The 27709-nt window shown below is 39.8% G+C and overlaps 2 protein-coding genes across 6 annotated transcripts in view; both read left to right on the top strand.

The window, feature by feature from the left end:
* The window catches only part of Clip1 (CAP-Gly domain containing linker protein 1), a 114903-nt gene extending 101388 nt beyond the window's left edge, over window positions 1-13515 (top strand). For all 4 annotated transcript variants that reach the window (XM_076847629.2, XM_076847349.2, XM_076847535.2 and 1 more), the window contains 6 exons: window positions 1026-1078; window positions 8274-8391; window positions 8470-8620; window positions 9109-9158; window positions 11436-11560; window positions 11893-13515. In XM_076847629.2, the coding sequence (XP_076703744.1) occupies window positions 1026-1078; window positions 8274-8391; window positions 8470-8620; window positions 9109-9158; window positions 11436-11560; window positions 11893-12118 (723 nt within the window). In that variant the 3' untranslated portion in view covers window positions 12119-13515. The remainder of the gene's footprint in view (window positions 1-1025; window positions 1079-8273; window positions 8392-8469; window positions 8621-9108; window positions 9159-11435; window positions 11561-11892) is intronic.
* A 2349-nt stretch (window positions 13516-15864) lies between these two features.
* Window positions 15865-27709, top strand: part of Vps33a (VPS33A core subunit of CORVET and HOPS complexes) — a 30861-nt gene continuing 19016 nt past the window's right edge. For both annotated transcript variants that reach the window (XM_076846563.2, XM_076846467.2), the window contains exons 1-5: window positions 15865-15998; window positions 17810-17875; window positions 18291-18418; window positions 19445-19631; window positions 26755-26871. In XM_076846563.2, the coding sequence (XP_076702678.1) occupies window positions 15897-15998; window positions 17810-17875; window positions 18291-18418; window positions 19445-19631; window positions 26755-26871 (600 nt within the window). In that variant the 5' untranslated portion in view covers window positions 15865-15896. The remainder of the gene's footprint in view (window positions 15999-17809; window positions 17876-18290; window positions 18419-19444; window positions 19632-26754; window positions 26872-27709) is intronic.

The raw sequence follows: 27709 nt of genomic DNA, 5'->3' as shown, positions 1-27709 counted from the left end.
TTTAAAGTTTGCCTCCTACTCTTTTTGCTTCCTCTAAGCATTTCTGTGAATTACTCATGCAGCAAAAGCATATATCTTAATGGATGGGGAAAGTAGAGATAACAGTGAAAAGCCTGGATGTTGACTCTAGACTTCATGATGAATGTACAGTTATATTCAATCCATATGTGTATGTACGTGTGAGAATATTTTAAATATGATGACTTCATAACAAAGCACATACATACCTGATACATAATTAATTGTGATTATAACTGTATGAGGAATTAATAACTTAAATTGTGGACTATTGGAAACTATCACATGACCTTTAGGTATCAATGGGTTAAAAACAACTCAGAAGAGCCTTTTCACCTTTTGTTTTATTAACAATGTGAGTTGAAATTGATATTTGGCAAAATGGTGATGCATGGTGCATACTGAGAACAGTTCTCTTCTTTCACAGATTATATGAATCTTGGTTTTTTATGGTTCATATAATAATAATAATAGGATTTAAGAAGGAAAGAACTGCTGGAGATTCTGGGACCTCCTTGTTTTATAAATGTATAGTCAAGTGCTTAGAACAAAGTAGCCCCTTACCAACTGTTTGTTGAAGTGAGAGGCAAGTCAGGTGAAGCCTACTGAGAGCAGAGGACCTGCTCCTTTTCCTCTGCTAGCTAGCAACACTGGACCTCTCTGAGTTAACTGAAAGAATGATGATGTTAGTAGTGGAGCTGTGTCACTCATTAAAGCTGTTGCCACACTTATTGAAAGCCTAAGATGTCCATGTTCAAGGTGCTGTTGTTTAATATTTTTAAATCTGAAGTCCAGGAGGAAGGAATCACCAGGTCATAAGTGATTTGTAGATTAATAACTGCATCCCATGTGCAGTGACTTCTTGCTGGGCCCCAGGTCCTGTGAGGAGAGCCAAGTGTTTCTCTTCCCCTGGAGCCCAGGGATGTGGCATGTAGAGTGAAGAAGAGGCCTCTCTCTGGACCTGTGGGAACTGAACTCTCTCTCTCTCTTTTTTTATTCCCCCCCAGCTGGAAGAAGAACGATCTGTGCTCAATAATCAGTTATTAGAAATGAAAAAGAGGTAGGCTTTACTTATATGTTTATTGGATGTGTGAGTGTGTGTGTGTGTGTGTGTGTGCGTGCGTGTGTGTTTAATAAGGAAAATTTCAGAACATGGTGTGTGTGGACTTGCAATAGAAAAAAAATTTACCTTTCTATATTCAGAAAATGGCATTGTGATAGTTTGGTACTGATAATTGATAATTTGTGAAAATTCATTTACAGAAGTTTTAGATATTAAAATTTTAAGCCATGTTCAGTTATATTTATTCAGAATGTTCTAAAATCAAACGTCTCATATTACCTCCTAGTTACCTCCTAGTTTCAGTAACTAAAAACATTGTAATTTTACATTTAGTAATTGCTCTGCATATAAATTATATTAAAATGTTGATTTTTCAATTATAGGGTAACACCAGTTTAAATGTTTTGTTTAATTTTTTATAAAAATTAGCTCTATTATTTAATTTCCTTCCATTATATTTAAAATGATACTCAAATGGAACCTAGTATAATTTTTCTGGTACTTTTGAGTAAGGATGAACTTGGCCTGCAGAAATAACAGTCAGAAGCCTGACGCTCATACATCCTGATGGTCTTTATTCTTTTAAAGATGCCATTTTTGTCTAGGGTGATTCTGTTACTCACCTTCTGCCAAATGAGTGTAGTGTGTGCAGTCACCAAGAGCCACATCCCATCCAGGGGGGTGCTGCAGAGTACTGAATAGATGCAGGCTACACAGTGGCATGATTTTTTGCTTATTAAAAAAACAAAACTAAACTAAAAACTAAAAATAAAAGCAAACCTTCTCAAGAGTAGCCTGCCCAAGAATTCTTCCATGCTCTTAGGAAGTATCTTGTTCCTTCTTGTCAGGACAGGGGGTTTCCTCATCCCACTCTCAACTGACATGTGTGTCTTATGCTTGGGAATTGAGAACGTAATACTTAGCCCACAAAGATATTTGCCTTGCACAAACTATATGGGACATTAGGCCTTGGTCCAGAGAGGCCTTTCCTTCTGTTTTCAGTTAAGAAACACTTAGAGCCGGTGTGGCGCCGCACACCTGTAATCCCAGCAGCTTGGGAAGCTGAGGTAGGAGGATCACAAGTTCAAAGCCAGCCACAGCAACTTAGAAAGCCCCTACTAAACAACTTAGCAAGACCCTGTCTTTAAAAATAAAATATTAAAAAAGGACTGGGGACATGACTCTGGTGAAGTGCCCTTGGGTTCAATCTCTAGTACCAACGAACAAACATACAAAAACCACTTAGGGGGCTGGGGTTGTAGCTTAGTTGGTAGCGCGTTTGCTTTGCATGTGTGAGGCCCTGGGTTCGATCCTCAGCACCACATAAAAACAAATAAAATAGAGGTATTTTGTGTCTGTCTACAATTTAAAAAAAAAAAAAAATCAGAAGAGCTGGGCGTGGTAGCGCGCTCCTGTAATCCCAGCAGCTTGGGAGGCTGAGGCAGAGGATCGCGAGTTCAAAGCCAGCCTCAGAAACTGCGAGGCATAAGCAACTCATTTAGACCTTGTCTCTAAATAAGATCCAAAATAGGGCTGGGGAATGTGGCTCAGTGGTCAAGTACCCCCGAGTTCAATTCCTGGTAACCCCCGCAAAAAACTACTTAGATTCATTCCTTCAAATTTCACTAAGGTGGTGTTTGCTCTCTAGAGTACACATGTGTATGCCATGACTAGTGCTCCCCAGGACAACAAGGAATAGTGGCCACTTGGCTGTGCCTCTGCCTCTGTGACTGTGCCTGTGTGTCAACCCTACATTGTCCCCATGGGCCACAGGGTGTTTAATTTTGCAGAAATCTGATTCTTTAAAAGATCTTGAGTAAGCAGTTACCAAGGACATGTGAAGAATAACCAGGGCTTGCTCCTGTGACTCTCCTGACAGAGGAACATATAAAACCGGGCTGGCGTAGCACTGACACAGTCACCTTCATTTATGTAGCACTTCATGATTCTCAAATTCATCTCCTCTCCAACCAACCCAGGGAAAGAGATGTGAGGCTCGCGTTTTAAAATGATGACACTAAAGCCCCAACAGGCAGGCAGCTTGTGAGGGACGCAAGGCTGGCGAGTGGCAGAGGCAGGCTTAAGACTCAGACCTTCAGCTTTTTGCCTGGGTTCTCTTCTCCCTGTAGCTTAAACCTTTTTATTTATTATTTTAAAAGATGCTGTGCTGTGGGCTAAGTTGTGGCTCAGGGGTCGAGCACTTGCTTAGCAAGTGTGGCCCTGGATTCGATCCTCAGCACCATATAAAAATAAATAAGAAATAAAGGCCCATTGTCAACTAAAAAAAATATTTTAAAAAGATGCTGTGCTTCACTAGTCCTTGCTAATTTTTGTGACTATAACTAAATTTACATACCTTTCAAAATATGATTAGACCTGTGACTTTTTTCATGGCTTAAAAAGGAGGGACAAATTTGGGGACTAGGAAATTCTCTCTCTTCATTTCACTATCTCTGTTCCCATTTTATGTCCTGGGTATTTAGGACAGTGTCTCTTGAAAATATTTGCTTGTTTTTTTGGTACTGGGGATTGAACTCAAGGGCACTCAACCACTGAGCCACATCCCCATTTTGTATTTTATTTAGAGACAGGGTCTCACTGAATTGCTTAGTGCCTCACTTTTGCTGAGGCTGGCTTTGAACTCATGATTCTCCTGCCTCAGCCTCCTGAGCTGCTGGGATTACAGGTGTGCACGTGCCCAGCACGATTGCTCATTTTGGTGAGCAAATGTAGATAAAGATGACAATCTTTTTCTGGAAGTGAAAAAATTTAGAGCCTTTTTTCTCTTATTTAGAATTTATTTTTTTTGGTTTGTTAATTAACTTTAATGGAAAGTTATTTCTGTTTTCAAAATCTGAATGTAAATGTAATAAGTTAGATCCTCAAATGCCTTATAAATGCCAGTTTGGTAAAGGATTTGTATGTGGATCTGTGTGTGTAATGGGTAAGTAAGTTTATCAAGACTAGAGTATTTAAAAGAGCTTGATATTTTGTACGTTTAAAAGTCTTGTCCAAGAGTGTAAGTCATAAAGGTATTTGAAATGTATTCACTCATCTAAGAACCAAGTGCTTAGTCAACAATTTAATTTAGAAGTGATCATTGAACATACCTAGTCAAGATAATATGTAATTACTTCACTGAAATGGTCTTGATATTGACATGCAGAACTTACTTCTGGCTGTAGGATGAGAGAAGTTATTGTTAAGAAATCAGTATCGGGGCTGAGGATATAGCTCTGTTGGTAGAGTGTTTCCCTCACATGCACAAGGCCCTCGGTTCAATCCCCAGCACCAAAAAAAAAAAAAAAGAAAGAAAGAAAGAAAAGAAATCAGTAGTAGCACTGGCCAGGCATCACTAGGCATGCTTATTATCCCAGCCAACTGGGATAAGGCAGGAGGACCATAAGTTCAAGACCAGCCTGGGCAATTTATCAAGATCCTGTCTCAAAAAGAGCTAGGGGTGTAGCTTAGTGGTAGAGCACTTGCCTAGCATATGTGAGGCCCTGGGTTCCATCCCCAGCACTGCAAAAACATACAAAGAAATTAGTAGCATCCTTCTGTATTTGCTATGGTTTTTTGGTGTCTGTAACATTGAGTTGCAAGCAATATGTGGTCAAGGTTTTTCTCTAAGCTTAAAGATGTAATCATTTGAAAAGCCAGTCTTCAGATTGGGTAGAGCTTTTTCAGAACACGTTCCAAGGTATCTAAGCAATCACAGAGTAGAACTTGACTTGTTCAAACTGCCAGGACTGGGCGGGTCTGTTCCTCTGTGGTGCTGCAGCCCAGCACAGACTGGGACTTGGCTCCACTGCCCTCCCTTCTCTAGGCTTTTTAATGTCAAAGAAGGGATGCCAGAGTCTCAGACACTGACAGCCCTTGAAGCCATAATTCATTCTGTGATGTGAATGCAAGGTGTGTGTCAGGAATGGAAACTGGCTTGGCGATGCTGGCTCCCAGGTCTGCAGCCCTCTGCGCTGCCTCCGCTCATTCAGCTCACTGTGGGTTGGAACTGTCTGACTGTCTCCGAGCTTGCGCTACTTACCAATGCTCATTTCACTCCTCTCTTTTCCCTTTCCTACTCTTGCTTCCTTTGCTATATCTGTGTGTCTTTCATGGTAAGACTAAAGAAAGTCTATCCACGTTATAATAAATAAATTTCATATATTTTTAGTAAACCAAATTGTTGTATATATTCTTTGGCTGCCTTTGTCCCTCTGTGTCTTGCTTTTGTTTTGTAAAATATACTCAGCAGTGTATACATATTATATACACACACATTTCTTTTTTATATCTCTATTCAGCACAGGACTTCAGTGCAAATTTACTTCTCCTTACTGTATTGCATTTCTCTTCATGTTTCTAATATTTGGTTCTTGTTATCTTGCATTTTTAAAGCTTGCCCAGTAACACTTTAAGGTATTTGCTTCATTACTGGAATTTATTTCTTATGTAAGTAGTAAGAAAAGAATCTGAGTGATGTGTTCCCTTGGGGGATGGGGGAGAGAAATTTTTGGCCCCTATAGCCCTTATTTTATATTGTGTTTATCTTCCCTTCTTGGTAGCGTTAGTAATACCAAGCCATTCTAGCCAACATGGCTTAAACACAATACAATTTGCAGCTCAGATGTAAGTAATCTTGGCATAAATGGTTTAATTCAGCTCCTGGTGGGCACAGGGCTTAGCTATGGCCTAGAGGCCAGCGATGGAGAGCTGCACAAAGACCAGCTGCCACGGGCTGCTTATGCTGTCACTTGGCAGAGCTTTCTTGGCTGTGCATCCTCTGGTAGCTTATACAGGAAATGCTCCTATGGCCCTTGTAGAAAACAGCCTGTGGAGAGGTTGTGTGTATACGTGACAGTGAACACAGAGAAGGACACCTCTCCCTTTCTCTTCTGCCAGCTGGTGGCATTTATCCCTCTCCAAGGCTGAGTCCATGGGATCCTGACCAATCAGAGCTGAGTGTAGGAGGGTCTGTCCTTGGCAATCCCCAATCCCGATATTGAGCTCTGGCAATCATTTTTATAGTAGAATAAACTTCCAAATAAGTTTCACATAAACTCAGCTCATTAACTCTCATGTTTTCAATTCTGCAAATATCTCAGTGAAGTTGGCAGAGGTATATTAAAATAGGTGGAAAATAATAATCGAGAATTTATATACATTATATTAGCATTAATATAATTATGTAATTAACATGTATAATATATTTTTATGTAGTTATATATTATATACTATATTTAAATTTTTGTAGTTCTATATCTGGGACCATGGGGCAAAAATGGGTTAAGGATATCATATTTAATAGTCTTTGGGTGACATCACATACTTTACATAGCAAAAGGTGCCTGAACATTCTTTCCATTTAAGTTGTTTTGTTTAAACCTAAACCTAAACAAGACCCATTTGCTAGCAAGTTATTACTCAGTAACTAACAGTATGTCAATACTGACCTCTTTCCATTGTTTTTAATTCAAGAAACTTCCGTAAGTCTCAGATTCTTTTCTTACTACTTATCATTCTGAAGTGTAAGTGTAAGCCACACAAGAAGATAAATAAAACACTTATGTTTTCATTGTTACGTAGAATTCAATTTGACATAAACCATGAGAATTCTGTGATTCGTGTGCCGGATATCTTGGGTCTCACTAACCAGACATACATTCTGCCATTTCTAACCTGGGCCTCTATTCCCTGCTCCTCCAGCTGGTTCAGAGTCAGACTGAACCATCATACACTCTGCACTCACCCAGCTGCTTCTGACAGAGGGGAGCTGTGGTCTTGTTGTGAAAGTTTTCTCTCTCAGATGACAGGCTGTGTAGCCCTAGGGCTTGCCTGGGACATCTCTCAGTTTTGTTTTCCCTAAAATACTTTTGTAAAACGAGGTCTTTCTCTCCGGTTTCACATTGCATGTGATTTTTTATAGAACTTTTCATTTTGAACTAATTTTAGGTTTATGGAAGAGCTACAAAAAGGTAGTGAAGCCAATTCCCCATGCCCTCTCCCAGATGCCACATGTGAACATTTTACATAGCTGTGACACATGTATCAAAACCAAGAAATTAACAAGGTATAGGACTGTTAGCCAGCCTCTCCATTCAGCTTTCCCTTTTTTTCCCCTCTGCACCGCTGGGGGTTGAAGCCAGGGTCTGGCCTTGCTAGGCAAGTGCACTTCCACTGAGCCAAGTCCCCACCCTCCCAGGCTGTCAATCTTTTTTTCAGGCTCCAAGCTAGGAAACCCCACTGCATTTAGGTGTCCTGTCTCCTCAGGCTTCTCCAATCCAGTGATGGTCCCTCACTGACTCTCTTTCTGTCTTTCACGACCTTAGCACTTTTGCACACATGCAGTTTTTACAACGAAGATTCACTCACACACCGGCCCCTCAGCACAACTCTGTGTCTTGCCCTCACCTTCCCCTTCCTCTTCCCCTTTCTCCACCCACTGCCTGGATCCTCAGGTCGATGCTTCCTTCTCACTAAGGCCTGCCCTGCCCTCTGCCTTGCTCTGACTCTCCCCTTCAGAATCCCCACGCCTCCATTCTGTCCCTGGAGAACTCTCCTGGTGTTTTCTACTCTAGCCTTTAAGTGCAATTTAATTTCTATGAGCAACTCAGTGTTCTCTTCAGATTCTGTGGTTGAAAAGTCATGATCTTTCAGTTTGAATAGTGATAATCTTACTACTGTTTTGGCCCACACGACCTTAAAAATACGCTCTTGGAACTTGCTAAGAAGTTACTGAAATTAGTGAGAACCAACTGATACTTCCAGCATAAAACTGCTCTGCATGACATCTGTATAACTGCTTTGCATGTATGTATTTTAATTGTCATTGCTTGGTAATAATTGATTCCAGAAGTAACAAAAATCAACTTGGGGGTTCTATTTTGGTATAATTTTGGGGGGTGGGGGGTGCAACAATTTTTTTAAAAAATTCTACATCTTCCAAATTTATTAATTTGTCTTTTTAAGTTCAAATGGATACAATGATATGCAGATTCTGGCATGTCTATACATAGGTAAACTTTTTCTACCCTCACAGTAAGTAAAATTTCAAATTTTGCAAGCATAAATAGCCTTATATATATTATTTTTTTTTTTTTACATCAACTAAAGTTATTTGCGTGCTTGCTCTAAAACTGTATGCTGATGACTCTTGGTTGATTTCTGGAACTTCTTTAACCCTTTGGTCTTTTAGAGAATCCAAGTACATAAAAGAGACAGATGAAGAGAAAGCTTCCTTACAGAAATCCATCAGTATTACTAGTGCTTTACTCACAGAGAAGGATGCAGAACTGGAAAAGCTGAGGAATGAGGTAGGGCACCCCGGGGGTCCGCCTGCGTCTGCCACCGCCTGTCCACCTCCCAGCCTCAGCTCAATCACTGTGTTGCAGGTCACAGTGCTCAGGGGAGAAAACGCTTCTGCCAAGTCCCTGCATTCAGTTGTTCAGACTCTAGAGTCTGATAAGGTGAAGCTTGAGCTCAAGGTAAAGAACTTGGAGCTTCAACTCAAAGAAAACAAGAGGCAGCTCGGCAGCTCCTCAGGTAACACACCACCTTCCTGGTGCTCCTCCTCCCTTGCTGCCCCCGCTGCCTGTCCCTGGTCTTCTTCTCTAATGGAAGGAAGCCAGTCACACCTGGCCCCCCCACACCAGGATGCCTGGCATTGCTGCTCCTGGGCTTTCCTGTAATCTGTGAGTGCTGTCACACACTTAAGACAGGGCAACCGCAGGGTCTGAAAGTACATGGCAGTAAAGGGCAGGGCTGGTCCCTTTGGAGGACAATGGACAGTGAGGTGACATACATTCCCACCCACTAGTGGCCAGTCTGGGAGAGAACCCTGGAAGTGGGAGGGAGGGCCAGTCAGTGCTTGAGGGACTGGAAACTTGCTCTGTGTTCTCTGAGGTGCATGGGGAAGTTCACGTGGAAATGAGTCTCCTACCCTGGCTCTTCACTACATAAGTAACAAGGAAAAGATTGTAATGGTTTTTCTTAACCAGCCTCTGCTTGTTTTTTATTTTTCACAATACAAGGTAATACTGACACTCAGGCAGAAGAGGACGAGAGAGCCCAGGAGAGTCAGGTAACATTCTTCCTCACTGCTCTGTCGTCTTCGTCCTTTTCAGAATCATTTAATCTTTTTAATAGGTATTGTGTTCCTGTGTTCCAAACAGTAAACAGTTCTAAAATGTGCATAGTAAAAAGTCTTCCTCCAAACCCTCTCTTCTGTTCAATTCCCAAATCCCTAAACAGGTGATTACTATTCCTAGTATCTCACCTTTACAGAGCTTTATAAAAATGTATAGCTGGACACAGTGTCAAGCACTTGTAGTCCCAATTAATCGAAGGCTGATGTGGGAGACTGCATAAGCCCAGGAGTTTGAGAGTAGCCTGAGAAAAATAGCGGACTCCATCTCCAACAACAACAAAATACATATACAAGTGAATACTAAAACAAAACCCCCGATTTGTATTTAAAAATGAGGACTAGGGTTGTGGCTCAGTAGTAGAGCGCTTGCCTAGCACGTATGAGGGCACTGGGTTCAACTCTCAGCACCACATATAAACAAATAAAATAAAGGTCCAACAACTAAAAATTTAAAAATAAGAGTAGTGCATACAACATAAACCCTTCTGTAGTTGTCTTTTATGTAGCTATGTAGTATATCATTATATGATGTGCCATAATTAAGTCGGTTCCCTTTGGATGTCTCCGACCCTTTAGGTCCGTTATCATTAATGATGCTATAAGGAATTATCTTGGACAGCTATCAGACTTAGACTAATTCACCCTGGGTTAGCACTGTCTGCTTAGTGTGTGTCATAGGAGTGGCACATAATTAACACTGTTTTCCTCCCCCCCCCCTTCTTTTCTTTCTGCTTCCATTCGTTTCTGCTGCTGCTGACAACACTTTTCTTCCCATCAGCAAATGGTTTGTTTTCTGTTTCCTAATTTGTGTGTGCCTGTGCATGTGTGGTTTCCCACTATACTTACGTCCAGTCTGTGGCTTTTTCTTCTTCCTGACATGGAGGTCCTAATGGAAATGACTTAGAAAATGCACTTTGAGAAATGAAAAATAGACCAGCACATCCGCTTTCTAAGGTGGCCTTGCTGAAGCTGGAATAAAATGCTGAGAAAGACCGGGCTGATTGCTCATAACCCTCCCAGCAGGAGAATAAGACCAGATATTTCTTCAAAGTAGCTGGGTGCGGTGTTACAAACCTGTAATCCAGAGGCTGAGGAGGAGGATTGCAAGTTCAAAGTCAGCCTCAGCAACTTAGCAAGGCTCTGTCTCAAAAAATAAAAAGGGCTGGGGATGTGGCTCATTGGTTAAGTGTCCCTGGGTCCTATCCCTGATACAAAAAAAAAAAAAAAAAAAACCCACAAAATGTGTGTGTATGTGTATGTGTGTGTACATATTTTTAATATTATAAACTGGGATCTTTTCAATTTAGAGAAAGGATACCTTTCACTATTTGAAGAACCCTTTGGGTTTTAAATTGCTCTTGGCTTGAACAGAAGAGTTAGGATGAGAGTTTCCTTCTGGTGGTCATCTTGTCTTTGCCGCTCAGGGACCCTCAGCATAGGTCCCCTTCTAGTGTGTGGTTCCCAAACATTGCTGTGTTAGCATGTGCCTATCTCTCCTCAGTAGGAAGGGAGCCTTGCTGTCCCCTTCACAGCCCTCCATGTTCCCTACCGTCATTATCAATGGTTAAAGGCTATCTTAAGAGAAAATCCATATAAGTCTTCCAGAACAATCCCGAATGGGTTCTAGAATTTAGTGTTTTGTAAAATCTGTATGTATGTGTATGTATGTATATATATATATATATATATTTGTGTAGTAGAAGGAAAAATTAAAACTCATGCCCATTTATCTACAAATCTAAGATTATGCTTTTGAATGATGCAAGTTTGTATTTTTTCCCCTATGGAAAGAAATAACTTTCCATCAATCAGTAGCATTCCACAACCCTCAGATTTAGCTATTTAAGTATAATTTTATTTGCCTCAATGACAAGTGAAGCTTATGCATTCACAGTGGGATATATTCAGTGAGACTTGATTTAAAGTATTTTTCAATATAAAATACTCAGTAACATTTAAAGAGTGTTGAGAGATAGAAAGGGGAAAAAGGAAACCTCCTTAGCCCTACCACCTAGCCATATGGCCTCATTTAAATTCAGCTATTTGTCAAAGAATCTCATTACTTCTGTTCCTGGGGGGCTTGAACAACATGGGTCCAGTGACAGGCATTGTGGCCCCTTATGTGACATCTGCATACTTCTTGGTATTGCAGCTTGTGCATGTCAGACATGTTACCCACCTCACTGTTTCTTTTCTTTTTTGACAAATCAGATTGACTTCCTAAATTCAGTAATAGTGGACCTTCAAAGAAAGAATCAAGACCTCAAAATGAAGGTGGAGATGATGTCAGAAGCAGCTCTTAATGGCAATGGGGACGACCTGAACACCTATGACAGGTATTTCGTAGTGAGCCATACTGACTAGAACCTCAGGGCATCAGGATAAATGTGTTTTTAAAGTTCAGCTCTTCAGGGGCTTGTGAAACAACCAGAAAGGTACAGTTGCTCTGCAGTTACTTTGCCATAAATGGGTTGCCATAAATCCGGCAAAGAGAGAGGTTACAAATGGTCTGATCTGGCATTTTAAAAATATGGAATGTATTACTTTCCCTGAAGGCTCAGAGTTGGCCATAATTAGTTCTTACTTATTTTTAAAATTCTTTACATGAGATGTTTTCTCTTGAATTTCTTATGATAAAATCTCTGATTTTATACGTTGACATCTGTAGCGATGACCAGGAGAAACAGACCAAGAAAAAGCCCCGCCTCTTCTGTGATATCTGTGACTGCTTTGACCTCCATGACACAGAGGACTGTCCCACCCAGGCACAGATGTCCGAGGACCCACCCCATTCCACACATCATGGCAGTCGGAGTGAGGAGCGGCCTTACTGTGAGATCTGTGAGATGTTTGGGCACTGGGCGACCAACTGCAATGATGATGAGACCTTCTGATGCGGTGGCGTGCAGCACGGGCCCTCAGAGGCACTCGCATCTCAGCAACTGAACACCAGCACTGCGTGCGCAGACTTCAGGAGAACTCATGTTATTTTTGACCCCTGTCAAGAAATATAAGAAAATATTTTGGTCTTCAACAAATCATCTTTTAGTCTCCCCTTATAAGTTAGAATAATAAATATTAGTAGGTGAGAGTTCACCTCTAATTTTGTTTTCCTGATTTTTCAGTTTTAAGACTGCACCAGATGCCATTACATTTATTGTTCTACAGAGACCTCTAGAACAAGTCCTTCCCTTACCTTATTTAAGAAACTTTAAATTATGCTGTTACTCTTCATATTTGCACTAAATATTTCTGGGCTGCATTTGTATATTTAGGTTTTTGTTTTTTGGAGGGTTTTTTTGGTTAAGCATTGACACTGGAATGAGTTGCAAAAGATGTACCATTTTGCATTTTCATTTACTCTAAATTTAAAGTATTTTATAATATTTGAGCTCTTTGCACTACCTGTTGTCAGTAGTGCCTTTTTTGTAGGCTGGACAATACTGGGTGTGATTATAAATCATGAAACAGGTAGAAGGAGGGGAAAGCCCCCAAACTGCTGTGGGGACATTTTATAATCTATATGCTGCATCCACTTACTCAATTGTGGTGTTTTTTTCTTGGTTTTACATAATTTTTTGCTTATATATATATATATATATATATCATATGTATATATTTTTCAAGAAAATCTATATTTTGGGGAAAAACACAATGTTTTTCTGTTCAGATTTTTACCTTTATGAAAAATAAAACACTTGTAAATCATCAGGATGTAACAGACTAGGCCAAAAATAGCATCTTGCAGCTTCACAGTTATTTTATCTTCTGTTTCCATTTTGATTCTTTACCAGATCTAAATAGATGGAAGAATTTCTTGTAATTATTTTTTCTTCTCTAGCAAATATCCCCAGCAGTGAATTATCAAGCCACTGTAAAATGCCTAAATTAACCAATCTACAGTCTTCCTTTACAAGATTTTTAACTGTTCTTAGATGAATGTACGATGAGAAATTCAACATTAATAATTTTGAATTTTCTTATCACAAAATAATAAAGTGAAGGATCTCAACCTCCAGAATAGTTTATCAACCAGTCTGAATCTATTTATCTTCATTTGAATGTCTTCTAGAATATGTAAAATGTAATAAAATGTATCTTCCATGCTACATGTATAATAAGAAATTCTATAATTGTATATATGCCTTTGATGTATTTTCCCCTAAGATTATCAATTGTGTTTGACAAGCGAATATTAAATATGTTACCAGTGGAAATTTTTGGTTAATATAATAGGAATTGTTTCACAAAAAGAAAACATGTAAAGCAGTATTAAAATTTGAGCATACAAGTGTTCTGTATCTTCTTTAATAATTTTTTTTTTTGCCAGTTTTAGTAATTTCACATTATTCTCACATTTGTCATATGGTTTTTCTTCAAATGAAAAAGCCCTATAGATCCTAATAGCGATTTCCTTCCTTCCATCCTCTCTGTCCTGAGGATCGAACCCAGGGCCTTATGCATGTTTCACATGCACTTTACCACCAGCCTACACGCCCACCACCAAACACCAATTTCTACTACAGTCTTGTTGCTAAACACCAGTTAAGAAATTGGTATGTCCTGAACAGGTGGCCCTGGAAGCACCAAGGGCAGTGTTGGCTGCTGCTAAGAAAATACCAGCTGCAGCTTTCTGAGGTTGACTGTATCTGGAGACTGAGTCCTGAGTGCTTGTGAATATTAACTGAATCTGAGGATTTTTAAAAGTGGAAAGATATGAGGCATTTGTAGGCCTTGATCTATAGAATGCTGTTCTCCAGTATTGCTCAGAAAATTGTTTTGCCTTCAGATTACATTGTGGATTCCAAGAATTGAGGAGAGAGTACAAAGATTGGAAACTGAAATGACTTCTCTCCAATTCTACCAAGGATAATGTCCTAAAGGATTGTGGAATCACGTGCCGGAATCCTGAACCCTTGAGTGAATTCATGAAATGGCTACTCCACCAACTGAGGCTGTTCATCTCACAACATGAGAAACAAACTTTTTTTTTTTTTCCTTAAAAAAATAAATTGGGCCAGGCACAGTGGCTGGCGCCTATAATTCCATCTACTAGGGGAATTGAGGTAGGAGGATTGCAAATTCAAGGCCAGCCTCCTCAACTCAGACTCAAAATACAAAAAGAGCTGGGGATGTCACTCCTTGGTACAGCCCCCTGAGTTTAATCCTCAGTACCAAAAAAAAGAAAAAAAATAAACTGGTATGCCTTTGAGTGTTTTGTGACTCGGCAAAATAATTATCTGTGGTTTTACCCACTGCTGTATCACATTGTATTATCTGCCAAAAATATAAGTGGCATCATTAGCACCATATAGTACCATTTTTATTAATCCATGATGGGTTTTAGAAAGAAACTCAAACGTTGCTTGGGTATTTACAAAACTGATTACTGAAGCAACTGCTAGTTTTTTGAACATCCAGTTTATGAACAGTTATCAACAAATAGCTATTTTCAAAACACTACTTGAGGAAAAGCATTACTCTTACCTAAATAATCTACAATAATAGTTCTCAACTTTGGTATTGACCTGAGGTGATTAAAAGGCACTCTCTCCCTGTGCTTCTCACTCTTATATATGTATATATTTATACATACACACAGTCTTTTAACACAATAAGTAGTATGTATGGGGAAATAAAGTACCTATTATTAATCTTCTGGCATCCTGATCCTGCTTAGGAGACAGTTTACCATACTGGTTCTCCTCAGTTAGTTACACTCATGAATGCCTGGGCATTTTACTGCTATTTTTAAATAGCTCATGACATGGCCTGCTGAGCCCAACATTATCACAGGCCTTAAGATGAGACATTCTCAGTTAAAGAGAAAACTGGCTTGGGGAGAAATGGCATGAGGAACTTATGAGGAACTTTAGGACCTTACTTGTTTTTCTTTGTTTCCTTTCTACTTTTTAAATTTTTATTTGTGTGTGTGTGTGTGTGTGTGTTACTGAGGATTGAACCTAGGGCTTCATGCATGCTAGGCAAGTGCTCTACCACTGAGCTAAGTCCCCAGCTCACTACCTTTTATTTTCCATCCTACCTCAAAATGACCTGTATCTGCCCGAAAGTATGGAAACGAACATATCTTAATAATTTATTGAGCAGTTAAGTTTCAGGCACCGAGCTCATCCTTTTACGCAAGTTACAAGTTGTAATTTACATCCTCTTTCGTCTTCACAACTCAGGGATTTTGCTGTTAAGCCAGCCGGGTTTTGACAGTATTCCTGTGAAATACCATGTTGCCTTATTAGTCTACCAGTGAGACCAAGCTGGGATTATAACCGTGGTCCACTTTGCCCGGCAGACCTTCGGATTTTTATAATTTTAAAAAGATTTCCATACAAATTTAGCTTCAAATTACCATTACACAGCAATTATTCTTGGTGGTGATTTTTAAAATAGTCAAATAAGATCAATTTCCAAACTTCCAACGTCTCTTTTCAAGGCCGGACAACTCCAGGACCGAGGTAGGGTACGAAGAAGCGGAGAGGTGAAGAAAAGAGTTGGACTCTAGGACCCGACTGGAGAGGAGCGCATCCGGCCGACTCCGGCTTCCGGGTTTGGCCTGCGTCAGCTGCTCTGATCACGTGCACGTACGGCCACGTGACCGCGGGCCGGGGGTGGAGAACTGTGGACGCGGTGGGGCTGAGGGAAAGGGGAGGGGGCAAGATGGCGGCGCACCTGTCCTACGGACGAGTGAACTTGAACGTGCTGCGCGAGGCGGTGCGTCGCGAGCTGCGCGAGTTCCTGGACAAGTGCGCGGGAAGCAAGGTGAGGGGCCGGAGGCTGCGACACCTCCATCTCCTCCCGTGGCCGGCCCGGTTTTGTCCGCTCCCCGACCTCCTAAGCTCGAGGTGTACGAGGTCCCCTGCGTCTTCCAAGGGGCGAACTTTGGGCCCTCTCCCTGCGTCCAGGTGCAGGCGGCAATGACGAGGCAGGGAGGGCCTGGCCACCCAACCCGGAGATGGCGTGATCCCGTGACGGCAGGATAAGCCACCGTGATAGGCAGCCCAGCGCCTGGAGAGCGCTTGAAGTTGGGCGTGGGGTGCAGTGGCTCAGTGTCCACTCGTTTCAGCGACCGCAAGTGTCAGTTCAGATAGTACCTTCCCAAGTCTCTGAAGCACCGACGTCTTGTAACCTGCTCGCACCCATCATGAGAGATGATGTCATTTTAACTTTGCTTTCTTAAAATAGGATTCTCTCTCCTTCTGAGCACTCACCTCAGAAGGGAGTCAGACACTGTAGACCAGAAACATTGTCCTGATCCGCCCTGTTCTCCCCTTAGCATTTGTCCGTTTCCTTGAGTAACCACCCTTTCCTTAGAACTGAGGAAGCTCAGAAACCAGTGTTGGAGAGAATAGAACTCCAAGAGGTAGAGTGCTGGCTGGCAGCCCTTGAGAGAAGAAAGCGGGCTGAATCACAGGGCCCTTGTTTAAATTCAGCAGATGATACTGGAATCTGAATCTGATCGTAGATTGTGTCAATGACAGTATACTGAAATGTAATATTATACTATAGTTTCGCATAAAGTTACTTGTTACTATCAGAGGAAAACAGGCAAAGTGCACAGTGATTGTCATAGTTCTTACAAGTAGACAATGTACAATTATGTAAATAAATACTTAAATTAAAAAAGAAAGAAATGAAGCTGGAGTTTAGTGGTAGAAATACTCACATGGGTCCCAGAACAATGACTTATGGTGTCAAAAAGTCCTAGGTTGCAGTCTTGACTTCTTTGTGCTATAGGTAAAGTCCAAGTTGCTTCTATGGCCTTGGATAGTTACTTAAACTCCTAAACTTTTAAAATTTTCCTCTTCTGCCCAAATAAGATTTGTAATGCTTATATCATAGGTTTTAGGTCTGTATAATTGGAATTTCTGTATAGTTCAATTTAATAAAACCACAATTTAGATATAAAGGTTCTATAGCTCCTTCTTTCTGTTGAGGACAGTAATTAGCTCTTTAATTTCTCTGTGACCCACACTAGCATCATATGCCATTTTCATTTAGATTGTTAGGCTATGAATGTGATCAGAACCAATTAAATTTTTTGTTTTTTATGTACTGGGGGTTGAACCCAGGGCCTCCCATATTCTGTGCAAGTTCTCTACCATTGAGCTGTGTTCTTGGCCTTTTTTAAATTTTTAATTTTTTAGCTGGGTGTAGTGGCACACGCCTGTAATCCTAGCAACTTGGGAGGCTGAGGCAGGGGGATCACAAGTTCAAAACCAGTCTCAACAATTTAGAGTAGCCCTAAGCAACTTAGTGAGACCCTATCTCAAAATTTAAAAAGGGTTCAGTGGTTAAGCATTCCTGGGTTCACTCATCGATACCAGAAAAAATAATAATAATTTTTAGAAAATTTCTCACAAATTAGCCCAGGCTAGCTTTGAACTTGCAATCCTCCTGCTTTAGCCTCCAGAGTAGATGGGATTACAGGCATGTGCTACCATATTTGGTGATCCAATTAAAAATTTTAACTCCCAAGTTTGAAGAAATATTCCTACTATATATGACTGCTATTTTCTGTTGATAATGTTGAAATTGAGATTATCTGTTGAGACAATTTCTCTCCGTTTCAGGCAATAGTTTGGGATGAGTACCTAACAGGACCCTTTGGCCTGATTGCACAGTATTCACTACTGAAGGTAAATGAGCTAATGGGTTTTGTTATTGGATTAATAATTCTGAATTTTAGCAATAATAACATATGATTTTTTATTTCCTCATGAGTGACTGGCTTGCAAACAATTGGATCTATAAACACTAATACTAACATTTTGGTTAGTATGGTTAACATTTTGTGTGCAATGCTCTGTGCATGATATAAGGTAACCATTACTTGGTGTTTTCAATAGTTTGTTGTGTTAGTCATTTGAATGCTGATATATTGCCAGTTTCATACTGAAACTTCGTCCTTTATGTATTTGGCTATGGGGGACCTAAATTTTGATAGTAAATCATTACCATGCATTATATTAGGAGTATATATGATTTCTGAGTCTGGAAATGATAGATAAATTTCAGGGATTGTGTTAACCTTTTGTGTATGTGTTTTCCTAGGAACATGAAGTGGAAAAAATGTTTACACTTAAAGGAAGTCGTTTGCCAGCAGCAGATGTCAAGAATATTATATTTTTTGTCAGACCCAGGCTAGAATTGATGGATATAATCGCTGAAAATGTGCTCAGGTATCTCAGAGCTTTTGTTTGGTCAAAAGAGGTTTGGTCCTTAAAATACTTTTCTTTTTTAAAAAATAGCTTTATTTAATTTATTTTTTTAATGTGGTGCTGAGGATCAAATCCAATGCTTCACATGTTCAGCGAGCTCTCTACCACTGAACCACAACCCCAGCCCTTTACAATGTTTTTGATTGTTTGTTTGTTTTAATATTTTTTTAGTTAGTTATACATGGACACAGTATCTTTATTTTGCTTATTTTTATGTGGTACTGAGGGTTGAACCCAGTGCCTCACATGTGCAAGGCAAGCACTCTGCCACTAAGCCACAACCCTAGCCCTTTACAATGGTTTTAATGTACTGAGCTCCTTGTCATTACAAACCCCCACCCTTGCCAGTGCACTAGAAGGTGGTCTTTTGGAAAACTAGAACAGGCATAGAAGTCTAATGGTTAAAATTTTCCAATATACTGAATGTAATGTGGTTGAATTTCATAAGCAAAATAAGAACTGATTAAAATTTAACATGGATCCAATCTATAGAGGAAGTCATCTTGCATAGTCTGCACTCTGTGGAACAATTGATGGCTGCAGCCCCTAAAATCTTAAAAGCATATGTGCTATTTTTGGAAGTCCATTGTCAAGGAGAATAGAAGGTGGGAATCAAGAGTGATGTCTCATCTTAATATCAGACTGTTGTTGCACTGGTTTTGTTAAAGAACCATTTGTTTTTAGAAAGGTATAGATATCCTGTTTTAATAAACCTGAGAGCTTTGATGCCCCATAAATGATTTAAAAGAATTCTAGAAAATATACCACAAAGTAATAGCTGTGATTCAATGCTGCTTTCCTGTTTGGGAGTTAAAAAAGAGAAAACATAGAACTCTGAACAATTTGGATCTGTGAGTTAGTGTTCTTACATTTATCTAACCAGTGTTTATTTACTGCCCATGTTGTGCCAGGCAAAGGAGTCAAAATAAGCAATATAGTCTCTGACCCTAAGAGCTCATAAGCTAATAGATGTTACTTCCTTTGCAGTGAAGACAGACGAGGCCCAGTAAGAGATTTCCACATTTTGTTTGTGCCCCGCCGTAGCTTGCTGTGTGAACAGCGGTTGAAGGACCTTGGTGTTTTGGGATCCTTTATCCACAGAGAGGAGTACAGTTTAGATCTCATTCCATTTGATGGAGATCTCTTGTCCATGGAATCAGAGGGTGCATTCAAAGTAAGTTTGGGCTTTCCCTGACATCAGACTTGAATTTTTGCCAAATTTATGAGCATGCAAGTGCCACAAGACAGTTTTAATTTGTACTTCATGATCAGTGTGAAGCTGAGGCTTGTGCATGTTTATTGATGTTCAAGATCTTTTCTTTGGCAAATTGCTTTTTCATTTTCTTGGCTCATTGCTTATTTTTTAGGAGTCCTTTTTATATTCTGTATACTCATTATTGTGGTTTATAAAAGCTGCAAGTATATTATCCTAGTCTGTGGATTGTCTTTTAGTCTAGTTATAATGCTTTTTATAATGTAAACATTTTCTGCTGGGTGTAGTGGGTCATTCCTGTAAATCCCAGCTACTTTATTTGAGATGCTGAGACAGGAGGAACACAAGTTCAAGTCCAGCCTCAGTAATGCAGTGAGGCCCCAAGCAACTTAATGAGACCCTGTCTCAAAATAAAAAGGGCTCGGAATGTGGCTTAGTGGTTAAATAAGTGCCCCTGGCTTCAATCCCCAGTACCAAAGTAATAATAATGATGATGATGTAGTTAACATTTCTCATTATAAATAATTAAAATTTTAATAGATTTACTTATTATAATTTACATATCATAAAATTCATCCCTTTAAAAGATGCAGTTTAGTGGTTTTCAGCTTATTTAGAGTTTTGCAACTATCACTACACTTTAATTTTGGAACATTTTAATCATCTGCAAAAGACATCCCACACCCATTAGCAGTCATTCTCTATCATTCCTTCCTTCAGCCACTGGAAACCACTTATCTATTTTATCTGTATGGATTGGCCTATTCTGAAGATGATCTATTCTGGTCATATGGCAGCTGTGTTTAACACTTTGAGAAATTCCAAACTCTTGCCTAGTAGTGCTGCCATTTCATATTCCCACTAGCAGTTGCTGCACCTTCTCACTGATACTGTCATTGTTCGTCTTTTCCAACTGGGTATGAGTGGTTTTTCGTTGTGGTTTTAATTTGCATTTCTGTGATGACAAATGATGTTGATTATCTTTTCATATGCTTATTGGACACTTATATGTCATCTATTGGAGAAATGTCTTTTTATGTCACTTGCCCACTTTGTGTTATTTATCTGTTTTTAACACAAAGTTATAAGAATTTTTTTTTGGGGGGGGGGGCGCGGGGATCTACCACTGTACAAAGGGTGTTCTACCACTGAACCTAATCCCCAGGCATTTTTACTTTTTTGAGACAGGGTCTTGCTGAGTTACTGAGACTGGCCTTGAACTTATGATCCTCTTGCCTCAACCTTCTGAGACACAGGAAGTAAAGTGCCATTGCACCTAGCAAGAATTCTTATTGTATTCTAGATACAAATCTCTTATCAGATACAGGATTTTCAAATATTTTCCTCCATTTTGTGGCTTCTTTTCACTTTCTTAGTGAAAGTGGGATCCTTTAATGCACAAATATTTTTAATTTTGATAAAATCCAATTTCTTTTTTTCTTCTTTTACTTGTGCTTTTGGTATCAAATTCATGAAACTGTTGCCTAACCCAGCCACAAAGATTCATACCAGTGTTTCCTTCTAAGTGTGTTGTAGCTTTACTTTTTACATGTAGGTCTTTGACCCATTTTAAATTAATTTTGTGTATAATGTAAGAGAGAGGAGTCTAACTTTTTTTTTTTTTTTAACATGGGGATATCCATTTGTTCCAACACTATTTGTTGAAAAGACTTTGTTTTCCTCTTTGAATTGTCTTGTTACCTTTGCAAAAACTCAGTTGTCCATAAGTATAAGGGTGTGCTTATTTCTGGTCTCTCGATTCTGGTCCTTTGGCTGATCTGTCTGTCTTCCTGCCTGCAACACAGTCTTGATTACTATGGCTTTGCTGTAAGTTTGAAATGAGGAAGTATATGAGTTCTTCACTTAAATCTCTCACTTTTTTTTTTGCTTTGCTTTGCTCTTTTTGTATCTGAATAAATCCTTTACTCTGAAAACACAGAAAATCTTTCATTTTCTTTTAAAAGTTTTGAGTTCTCCTCTTTACAGGTCTTGAATCTGACTTGGTTTGTGTGTGTGCTGTGTGGCGGATGGTGTTGACGTGTTTTCTTTCAGGTGGACAGCCACTGGCCCAGCTCTGCTGGTGCCCACTGATTATTTTCTAGCATAGGTTTGTCAGTAAATATACATATCTTTTCTCTCTGGTTCTGCAAGTCTTTTTGCCAGTGTGTTTTATGTATTTATTTGCCACTTTTCTTCTAATAAACACATTCTCTCATAAGAATATTACTTTATCTTTTAAAAAATAATTTGAAAATGTTTTGTGAACATAATCCATGCTCATGGTAGAATTTCTTTGAGTCAGAAAGGTCACAGGGTGAAGAGTAAGCCACTCTCCACCCCAGTTCTCAGACTGCCCAGTTCTTTCCAGAAACAATCCCTATTCCTAACTCTTTCTTTGTGTGTGTATGTATGTGTGTATTTTCTTTTTTTTTTTTTTTTCTTTTTCTTTTTTTTGGGGGGAGGGTACCAAGGATTGAACCCAGGGTTACTTAACCACTGAGCCACATCCCCAGCCCTTTTTTATTTTTGGACAGGTTTTTGCAAAGTTGCTTAGCACCTTGCTGAGTTGGTAAGGCTGGCCTTGAAGTTGTAATCCTTTGCCTCGGACTCCTGAATCATTAAGATTAAGGGTATGTGCCATCACACTGGGATGTGTTTTGGTGTGTGTTTAACTCTTTTTTTCTCTAGGTGCTTTATGCAGCTGCAGCTCACAGCATGTATAGTATTCTCATTTTTAAACACATGGTTGTATATACACACATGCACACACACATTTTGATATCTTGCTTTTTAAATATTTTTTTGTTGTTGATAGACCTTTACTTTATTTATTTAGATGTGATGCTGAGAATCAAACCCAGTGCCTCACACATGACAGGCAAGTGCACTATCACTGAGCACCAGCCCCAGCCCTTGATATATTGCTTTTAATAAGACATTTGGGAGTCATTTTCTACCATTTATGAAAGTGCTGCTGTGTTTGTAGTTGAAGCTGTATTGTGTTCCATTATTTGAATGTACCGTGATTTATTGAGCCAGTCCTCTTTTGAAGCATCTAACACTGTTAGGTGGCTTTGTGCATGGGGAGCCCTTGCTCTGTAGGCCATCAGGATGTCTTCTGCCCTTGCCATTTTGTCTTTCTTTTTTTTTTTTCCCCTTGTGGTATTGGAGATCCCATCCAGGGCCTTGTACCTGATGTGGCCTTTACCACTGAGCTACATCCCCACCCATTTTTTTTAAAAAAAAAATATATTTTGATACAGGGTCTTTTTTTTAACCATTTAAAAAAATTATTTATTTATTCGAATTTGTTTTATATGACAGCAGAATGCATTTCAATTCATAGTACACATATAGAGCACAACTTTTCATGTCTCTGTTTGTACACAAAGTGGATAGAGTCACATACGTGTCTTCATACACATACTTGGGGTAATGATGTCCATCTCATTCCACCATCTCTCCTATCCCCTCTCTTTCCCTCCCTCCCCTTTGCCCTATCTGAAGTTCCTCCATTCCTCCCATGCTTCCCCCACCATCCCCATTATGGATCTGCATCCTCAAATCAGAGAAAACACGCGGCATTTGTTTTTTTGGGGTTGGCTAACTTCACTTAGCATAATATTCTCCAACTCCATCCATTTATCTGCAAATGCCATGATTTTATTGTCTTTTAATGCTGAGTAATATTTTATTGTGTATATATACGACAGTTTCTTTATCCATTCATCTACTGAAGGGCATCTAGATTGATTCCACAATTTAGCTATTATGAATTGAGCTGCTGTAAACATTGATGTGGTTGCATTACTATAGTATGCTGTTTTTAAGTCCTTTGAGTATAAACCGAGGAGTGGGATAGCTGGGTCAAATGGTGGTTTCTTTCCAAGTTTTCCAAGGCATCTCCATACTGCTTTCCAATTTGCAGTCCCACCAGCAATGTATGAGTGTGCCTTTCTCCTCACATTCTTGCCAACACTTATTGTTGTTTGTATTCTTTTTTTTTTAATATTTATTTTTTAGTTGTAGTTGGACACAATACCTTTATTTTGTTTATTTGTTTTTATGTGGTGCTGAGGATCGAACCCAGGGCCTCTCACATGCTAGGTGAGCGCTCTACCACTGAGCATCAACCCCAGCCCCTGTTTGTATTCTTAAAAGCTGCTATTCTGACTGGAGTGAGATGAAATCTTAGAGTAGTTTTGATTTGCATTTCTCTAATTGCTAGAGATGTTGAACATTTTTTTATATATTTGTTGATTGATTGTATATCATCTTCTGAGAAGTGTCTGTTCAGTTCATTGGCCCATTTATTGATTGGGTTATTTGTTTTTTTGGTGTTAAGATTTTTGAGTTCTTTATATATTCTAGAGATGAGTGCTCTATCTGATGTACGTGTGGTAAAAATTTGGTCCCATTCTGTAGGCTCTCTATTCACCTCACTAATTGTTTCTTTTGCTGAGAAGAAGCTCTTTAGTGTGAATCCATTCCATTTATTGATTCTTGATTTTATTTCTTGTGCTCTAGGAGTCTCATTAAGAAAGTTGGGACCTAATCCGACATGATGAAGATTTGGGCCTACTTTTTCTTCTATTAGGCACAGGGTCTCTGGTTTAATTCGACCCATTTTGAGTTGAGTTTTGAGCATGGTGAGAGATATGGGCTTAATTTCATTTTGTTGCATTTGGATTTCCAGTTTTCCCAGCACCATTTGTTGAAGAGGCTATCCTTTCTCCAATATATATTTTTGGTGCCTTTGTCTAAAATGAGATAACTATATTTGTGTGGGTTTGTCTCTGTGTCCTCTATTCTGTACCATTGGACTATAAGTCTATTTTGGTGCCAATACCATGCTATTTTTGTTATTGTTGCTCTGTAGTATAGTTTAATGTCTGGTATAGTGATGCCACCTGCTCCACTCTTCTTGCTAAGGATTGCTTTAGCTATTCTGGGTCTCTTATTTTTTTGTTGTTGTATTTTTTTAATACCTTTGTTTTATTTATTTATATGTAGTGCTGAGGATCAAATCCAGTGCCTCACACATGGCTAGGCAAGCACTCTACCACTGAGCTACATCCCAGCCCTTGATACAGGGTCTTGATAAGTCACCCAGGCTGGCTTCAAATTTTCAGTCCTCCTGCCTTGGCCTCCTAAATAGCTGGAATTACAGGCATGAGCCACCATGCCTGGCTGCTATTTGTCTTTCGACTTTGTTTATAGAGCTTGTAATATATGAAAATGGGTTTGTTTTTTGTTTTGTTTTGTTTTGTTTTTTTGGTTGTAGGTAGACAAATATCTTTACTTTGTTTATTTATTTTTATTCGGTCCTAAGGATCGAACCCAATGCCTCACAAGTGTGAGGCAAACTGCTGTACCGCTGAGCCCCAGCCCCAGCCCTGGAACTGGTTTTATTGTCCCTTGCTGAACCCCAACACTGGAACAGAGGCAGGCACCTGGCTGACCCCTGGGAAAAGACTGATCCATAGTAACTGGCCTTTCTTCTCCACAGGAGTGCTACCTAGAGGGTGACCAGACAAGCCTGTATCAGGCTGGGTTTTGCTATATTTTTAATATAATCACATTTATCCACATTTCCATCTTCAATTTATGGTTTTCTGCTGCTGTTGCTACTTCTGCTGGTCTTGAACTTAGAACCCTTGAGAACCATATATGCAGTACATAGAATTCTTTGAAATGTTTTTTCCCCCTATATATTGCCCTGGTGGTTATGACCCTTAAAGGGTTCATTTAGGGCAGTGAATAATTTTATACCAGGAAAGCTTCTGGGTTCTTTTTTACTATGTTCCCTTAGGTATACTTAACACTGAATCTCATCCAGTGATGGGACGCTGTTTCTATAACCTATGTGTTACAGGAAAAAATTTAGATATACAGAATAGTTGAATTGTTCACTGAATGCCCCTCACTTAGATTCCAGAAACAGCATTCTGCTGTGTGTGCTTTAGCATATGTCTGTGATAGTTAACCTGTAGTAATTCATTCACATTCATGTAATTAATGGGAATTAATTACATTAATCACATTCATGTAATTAATGGGAAAAATTTGCTCTGGCATGACAAAACCTGGGCCAAGAAAGGATTTTCTGTTTATTTACTGACAATTTGCAAAAGATGTCAGTTATTTTCTTTTGAGAAACTGGTCACTTCCCCCACTTCCCAAAGATGGTTTCGTGTGTATTTGGGAAGGGGGTACTTTTCTCAATGCAAAATATATATTGTACATGCATGTCTATTCGTGAATGATATATACGGAAAGTATGTACATATATTTTGCATACTTCATATGTATACACATGTATGTCATGTTTTGCATGCTCTACAAAGCATACTTTATGTCTTTGATAAAGTAAAACATTTTCTGTGAGATCATACTCAAGGTCTTTCAGCTCACTCTTTTTATATGTCAAGATATGGAGGTTAATGAATGTGAAAATCTGCCCCATCCTTTGTAAAAGCAGCATAGAATTCTCTTGCATTTCATGTGTGATTTTGAGGGTGATTCCCATAGAACGTGGAGCCCTCCCAGAACGTCCTACTGGAGTTGACGTTCACTAGTGAGGGAGGGAACCTGTCCCCCAGGCACATCCTTACTCATTAGTCTCTTATTAGAAAACTGATCAACAAAGAAGAGCTGCAGGCAGGGCTCAGACCTCTCTTCCAGGAGCCGCACCTGTGCCTGAGAAAGCTGCTCCACAGGTGCCCCCTTCCGGAGGGCTGCTGGCCTCAGGGACAAGACTGCCACATGGCAGCTTTGCAATGCTGGCTAGAGCACTGGAAGAGCATACAATATATGGAAATGGGTTTGTTTTTTGTTTTGTTTTGTTTTTTTGGTTGTAGGTAGACAAATATCTTTACTTTGTTTATTTATTTTTATGAGGTCCTGAAGATCGAACCCAGTGCCTCACAAGTGTGAGGCAAACTGCTGTACTGCTGAGCCCCTGCCCCAGCCCTGGAATTGGTTTTATTGTCCCTTGCTGAACCCTAACACTGGAACAGAGGCAGGCACCTGGCTGGCCCTGGGAAAAGACTGATTCATAGTAACTGGCCTTTCTTCCCCATAGGAGTGCTACCTAGAGGGTGACCAGACAAGCCTGTATCATGCTGCGAAGGGACTGATGACCCTGCAAGCTCTGTATGGAACAATCCCCCAGATCTTTGGGAAAGGAGAGTGTGCTCGGGTGAGAACCAGCTGTTTTCTGGTGGTGAAGGGGGGCCCCTGGCACCCAAAGTTGGGGAGGAAGGGGAGACTCCTCACAAGTACAGCCAGGCTCCATAACTCACAAATTCTGTGTTTGGACTTTTCCTCCTCCCTATAATTTGGGCGTGACCCTCAAGTTAGCACTCATGGTACTTTGTGGACGTGCACAGAGAAGTGAGAAATTTGTCATGCACTGAACACACTGCTGGCTGAGGTTGAACAAGATGATGCTCTGCCTTCTTGTTTCCACTCTTGGGCTACAAGTATCTCTTCCAGTCTGTTAGTGTCCTGTTTTTGTGCTCTTTATAGTTTTCTTTGATGATTTTGCTGTTTGAAGTAGGCCCTCAAGTATAGTGCTAAAGTGCTACCTAGTGTTCCTGGGCACAGAAAACCTGCGATATGCCTTGTGGAGAAATCAGTGTGTTAGAGAAGCTTCATTCAGGCCAGTGAGAGAGCTGTGGCTGTGAGTGATACATAAATATAAAGTCAGAGTCTTTAAACAGAAACACACGTGGAACCATGTTGTGTTGATCAGTTGACAGCAGTTGTGCAGTGGCTCACAGGTACCCCATTGTATTTCCGTAGGAGCTGTGGGTCAGGGTCAGCTAGCCAAATTCAGTGGCTTCAGTGACTTTGTAGAACCTCAAATAGCAAGCACAGTGTAACTGATTTTCTGCCTTACTGGGAATTGGTGGCTGCTGTTGGCTCTAAATGGTGGCCAATAGCAAATGCTTTTTGATATCTGCTTATTTTTTTTTTAAATATCTTTATTTATTTTTATGTGGTGCTGAGGATCAAACTCAGTGCCTCACACATGC

This window comes from Callospermophilus lateralis, chromosome 1, assembly GCF_048772815.1.
Source record: "Callospermophilus lateralis isolate mCalLat2 chromosome 1, mCalLat2.hap1, whole genome shotgun sequence".
In the NCBI taxonomy this organism is placed as follows: Eukaryota; Metazoa; Chordata; class Mammalia; order Rodentia; family Sciuridae; genus Callospermophilus; species Callospermophilus lateralis.
The sequence above is the reverse complement of the archived record's forward strand: the minus strand, read 5'-3'. Positions and strand labels throughout refer to the sequence as shown.